This window comes from Polypterus senegalus, chromosome 14 (genome assembly GCF_016835505.1).
Source record: "Polypterus senegalus isolate Bchr_013 chromosome 14, ASM1683550v1, whole genome shotgun sequence".
NCBI classification, from domain to species: domain Eukaryota; kingdom Metazoa; phylum Chordata; class Cladistia; order Polypteriformes; family Polypteridae; genus Polypterus; species Polypterus senegalus.
Genome location: NC_053167.1, coordinates 138,060,729 through 138,066,728, shown reverse-complemented (window position 1 = coordinate 138,066,728; position 6,000 = coordinate 138,060,729). Strand labels below are relative to the sequence as shown.

Genomic DNA, 6,000 nt, shown 5'->3' with positions numbered 1-6,000 from the left:
GATTTGTTGGATCACAATAGTCTGTCTGCACTTTAGTTGTCCTGAAGCACACACATGTGCCAGATATAAAACCATCAACACACTGTATTATCTTTTAACATCCCAACTGAAAACTATGATTCTGTGAAGAGAATCCATTTAATTTTTCTTTCCCTTATAATAGCTATCTCTTACGGTCTTTTTGTGCCGCCGTCATCTTAAGTGTGCAGTTGGCTAGCCGCAGTAACTTTGTGATATCCATGTTGTGAAGAGGACCTTCCTCTGTTGTCACGTTACTATAAACATGGAGCTCTTTATCGTTTAGGAGAACTTGGCTGCTTGTGGAGGAGGTCCAAGAAAGCCACCGGCTTGCTTAGTGGCTGCTCTTGAGGGTGCCAATCCCAGCAACTTCTGAATATTCTGTGCAAAAATAAAAAAAAATAAAATAAAACTCAGTAAGTATGTGTTACCTTTCTGGCTCACAATCATAGGATGACAAACAGCTAAGCGGAAGATGATAATTCAAAAAGCCTCTAATACATTCCCCACACTAGAGACTTGGGACAAAAATCACTACTGTATTTGAATATAATGTGCATCTATATGAAAAAAAATTCTTATTTGACTGTAAACTCCAACAAATTGGTCAGAAGAAAGGACAGAATGGTCCTTTTTTAACTCCAGAATTAAATTTTATATTAATATTTATCTTTTTTGTATGTACATTGTACATCACTTCCATGAAAAGAGTTTTTAGAATTTTAAATTGTTTGTATCGTTACTTGTAAAACAGATTTTTCTACTGTACTGCTCTGCTTTTTGAGAATCGGGTACAGCAAAAACAGATTTTAAACCCGTCTCCAACACCCTGAATGTGTTCTGCTCCGTTTCACCTATGAAGCCGAGATCCCTGATTTGCTGTCATTTTACTTTGAAACTGTTAAGAATTCAGCTTATTCATTTCTAATTAAAAACATACCGTATATACTCGCGTATAAGTTGGGTCGTTAAAAAAAAATCAATCATAAAAACCAGACCCCAACTTATACACCCTTTCAAAAATGCGACCCTTAATTTTTTTATTTTTACATCTCCTTGCCTCCTCCAGTCTCGCACCATTTTCTCAGATACATCGAATTTTATTGAAGCAGGGCAGTTAACAGTTTCTTTCGCACACCTCAATGACTTCCAGTTTCATATTTTCTTCTGATTGAACGGTCCATCATAGATAAAGGATGCTCTTATGATGAAGGTGTGAGATACAAAAAACACCAAACAGTGCAAACGTTGCATCGGAACAGTTCGGGTATTACCGTGTGGTCACGTAGGCACGGTACATAGAGAGAAAAAAAAAAAGGCATTGTGCTCCGTGGTTACTCTCTCAGGTGGGCATCAGCATATCATAATCTCTTGGACCAATAGCGGGAGTTTTCCGTTTTCGAGTTATATGACGGATATTATAAAATACCGGAAATTACACTGTAAAATTCAAGCCCCGACTTATCCACGGGGGAATTAAAAGCGAGTATATACGGTTGTTGGAAACAGCTGCCCTAGTTCCAGTTTAGCTTTTATAATTATAATAGCTTTAAAAATCGCCATTTTATAGAGCACTTTCAATGTCAAGAATGCATACCTGGCTACCTTAACCAACACATATCTTTTGGAGGCTGCTGGTTTGACACATAATTCCTAAAACAAAGGCAAAAAATGTTAACACATTTACATGCACTACATTTTTGCTACACACGTAAAGGGGGAAAAGGACCCATTAAGTTTAATCCTATATGTTATTCTTTTACCACCAGCGCCCCCACTCTTTCAAACTTCTCAAATCCGCCTGCCCTGTACACATGATCTACTGTACCTTCCACTATAACCTACGCTTCTTGTGATTTGTTTAAAGATTTTACTGCGTATTTTTTTCCACTTAGTAGAAGTTGTTAATGAAAGATGCTTGCCAAATAAAAAGAGGAGGCAACATTTAGTACGCTCAGTAACACCTTTTGTAAAAAGCAAATGGACTAACTGGGCCTCAACTTGTATAAAATAAACATAGATGGGCATGGACTTCACGCCTGCACCCAAGGACAAGAAAAGTGCACACCAGAGAGGAGGGCCCAAGGACGTGTTTAAGTAATACAAGAATGATTTTGAATGGGTCTTATATGTGCATTATGGGCACGTGCAGAGGCCACTTTCCTCTTTAATCATGTCACTTTCCAAACATAGCAAATCATTTTTCTTAAAGCGCCTCCATACTTGAATCACAAGCACTTGCAGGCATGGCAGATGCACCACAAGCAAAAAAGCAAAAATGTTAAAAACAATAAAGCATTCAAAGGCATATTAAATACAAAACGTACATGCAGTAGCAGTTACAACTTTTAACCTACATTCAAATATTTACTTATTTTTTAACGTAGGTATTCAAACACTGGCAGAACATGAACTAGGGTTTGATTTTAAAACTGTCACTTTCAGTCATCAGAGCTGAGAGGGTAGGCCGTAGCGAGTGCCGTCTTGTGATTGACGAATCATCTGCAGAGTATGTGCTTTAGTTGACTTGGGAATCCTGTGGCTCACGTGCATGCTTAAACTGGTGACTATGCACTTCAACTACGAGTGCAAAAAACGTTGCCCGGAATCGCTGTGTGAAGTGGCCAATTCCATTCTACAAACTCTGAATTCATCATTTACAGCAGGCATTTCAGATGCAAGCTTCTAAAATGGAATTTTGAATCACTGAAGGTTGAGACCTGACGATTCACCAATTACACTGCAGAACTCGCTACAGCCCACCCTCTCGGCTTTGACAAGTGAAAGAGACAGTTTTAAATTCATGTTGCATTTGGAGGAATACTACAGACAAAAGTAAATAAATATGCAACAAAAAACATATTCCATGATACGTTTATTTATTAATGCTTTCATTTCACACTTTTTCTTTATTGTCACATTTCAGAATATTTATTTGCACATTTAAGTAATGTCCTGCCCGGGATTTCTTCCTGCGTTGCGCCATTTGCTGGCTGGGATTGGCTCCAGCAGACCCCCCGTGACCCTGTGTCAGGATATAGCGCATTGGACAATGTCTGACTGACTGACATTTAAGTACAGTAGTTACGTATTTGACCAAAATATTCCTGCATACAAGTTAGACCTTCCACATTTAGGTTCATTAAGACAGTCAACTGAAACCCCCAGTCAGATGACTGCCACTGAACTAATTTGGTGACCTCTAAAACCAATCGCCACTGATGATTTAGGTGTGTCATACTAAAAAGGGTAAATACTTAATGTGATCAAATTATGTTGTATTTTATATTAATAATTAATGCAGACCATTTTTAACAGATCTGTTTTTACTCTGACAGTAAGAGGTTTTTTTCTGGTTGCTCAATCTCTAAAGAGCTAAATTAACATCACTGTGATTCAATGTTATATAAAAATAAAATGTGAAAAGCCTCCAATGGTGGAATTAATACTTTTTATAGCATATGTGATAATTTAGTAAATCTCATTCCTTGGCACCCCCCACTCCAACCCCCAAATTCTGAATATTACTATCAGCACATTACATCATTACAGCTGATGACAAACTCCTTTATTCTCCTTTAAAAATATGGAACAACAATTTTATTCTAACCCCACTTCAAAGAAATAGTGACAAGGACTGAACTACTAAGTATTAAATAGTCACACAGTATCTAGCCTAATTAGACATTTAAAAGGTAAGATCCATCTAGCTTGAACAATGGGTAGATTGGACAGCTATTTTACTTTTAAGTCAAAAAAGTGGGATGGAAGAGTGAGAATTTGACTTAGAAGGTCATTATATTATTTTATTCAGAAAATGGAACTAAACTAACTTAGGTCATTTTTTGATCTAGAAAACAATGTAATTAGACTAATTCTGAATAACTTTTACACATATAAAAAGGTATGAGCAGCAATGTATAAGTTTTGTTTTTTCATTAAGTTCCAATATGTGCCAACACAAACTGATAATACCCTGAGACTTTAAAATTGTGTTAAATCCTATTTTAGGTTATCTAAAACTGCCTCGAATTTTGGACATTTAAAAATGAAAAAGCTGCTGAACCCATGGAGAGGTTTCTCAAAGTTTTTGTTTAGTTCCTCTCAGGTACTCACAAAATTAACAGTTTTCTGTTAATGGTAACTTGACTTCCTTCGTCAAACCACCAGATCCACGAAAAAACCCTGAACTGGTGAATCTGGTTTTTAAAAATGATGGGACTGATGCTAAAAAGGCAATAGACTTGACAACAAAAGAAAAAAACAACTTTGATCTTGAAGATGATGTGAGCATACAAAACTGGAAAATGAATGTCAAACAAGGAAAAAAAATCCATGATGAATATTCAGACCAGCATAATTCCTGTTATTGAGCTATAGTTCTTTGGTTTTGAGGTGGTATGTGAAGATGCTTCAGATTCCACTAGTTGTCATTTTCCAATTCTCTAGAGCTCAGTTTCTTCAATTACATTGAAATAGGCTCAGAAAAATGAGAAAAATGACAGTGCACTAACAGTGTAAAGAGCAAATCACACTAGGATGGTTTAAATTAGAATTTATTTGAAGCACCAAAACTGCTTAACAACAACATTAGTCAACTGACTGTGCTTCCTACAAGAGGTGGATCTTTTTCATTATTGAATCAATTTTTGCACAAACTATCTAATGTAGGCTGATGAATTAAATAAAACTAACAATCAAAGAACAGATCAAACCATTTCTACTATATGCACCTGCTTTCACCTTCTTTTTAGGAAAAACGGAGAGCATTTTTATTTTAGTACTCCGATTATGAAATGACCTCTCAATTAACCCTTGCTTAAAGTTTAAATTTTGTATTTGTTAAATTAAGGTCTGCGGTGGGCTGCCGCCCTGCCCGGGGGATTTGTTTCCTGCCTTGCACCCTGCGTTGGCTGGGATTGGCTCCAGCAGACCCCCCCGTGACCCTGTAGTTAGGATATAGCGCAGGGGTGCCCACACTTTTTCGGCTTGGGAGCTACTTTTAAAATGAATAGGTTCAAATAATCTACCTACATTAAAAATGGAAAATCAGATTATAATTATATACACTGTGTGCACAATTATTAGGCAAGTGAGTATTTTGATCAATCATCATTTTTAATGCGTATATTCCAACTCCAAGCTGTATTAACTTGAATGCTTATTGGATTTAAGCACGTCAGGTGATGTGTATTTGTGTAATGAGGGAGGGTGTGGCCTAAGGAGATCAACACCCTATATCAAGGTGTGCAGAATTATTAGGCAGCTAGTTTTCCTCAGGCAAAATGGGCCAAAAAAGAGATTTAACTGACTCTGAAAAGTCAAAAATTGTAAAAAGTCTTTCAGAGGGATGCAGCACTTTTGGAATTGCTAAGATATTGGTGTGTGATCACAGAACCATCAAACATTTTGTTGCAAATAGTCAACAGGGTCGCAAAAAAAAAAAAACGCAAATTAGCTGCCAAAGATTTGAGAAGAATCAAACGTGAAGCTACCAGGAACCCATTATCCTCCAGTACTTTCATATTCCAGAGCTGCAACCTACCTGGAGTGCCCAGAAGTACAAGGTGTTCAGTGCTCAAAGACATGGCCAAGGTAAGGAGGGCTGAAACCCAACCACCACTGAACAAGAAACATAAGTTGAAACGTCAAAACTGGGCCAAGAAATATCTGAAGACAGATTTTTTCAAAGGTTTTATGGACCGATGAGATGAGAGTGACTCATGATGGACCAGATGGATGGACCTGTGGATCAGTAATGGGCACAGAGCTCCACTCCAACGTGGAGGTGGGGTACTGGTATGAGCTGGTATTTTTAAAGATGAGCTAGTTGGACCTTTTGCATTGAAGATGAACTCAAAATCAACTCCCAAACCTACTGCCAGTTTTTCGAAGACACTTTCTTCAAACAGTGATACAGGAAAAAGACCATGATTTTTATGCAGGCCAATGCTCCATCACTTGCATCGAAGTTCTCCACTG

General features: G+C 37.5%; 1 protein-coding gene across 1 annotated transcript in view; it reads right to left on the bottom strand.

The window, feature by feature from the left end:
- Positions 1-247: 247 nt before the first annotated feature.
- tmco1 (transmembrane and coiled-coil domains 1) overlaps positions 248-6,000 on the bottom strand; it is a 29,370-nt gene continuing 23,617 nt past the window's right edge. Inside the window, exon 7 of the mRNA XM_039735476.1 lies at positions 248-399. Coding sequence (XP_039591410.1) covers positions 301-399 — 99 coding nt within the window. The 3' untranslated portion in view covers positions 248-300. The remainder of the gene's footprint in view (positions 400-6,000) is intronic.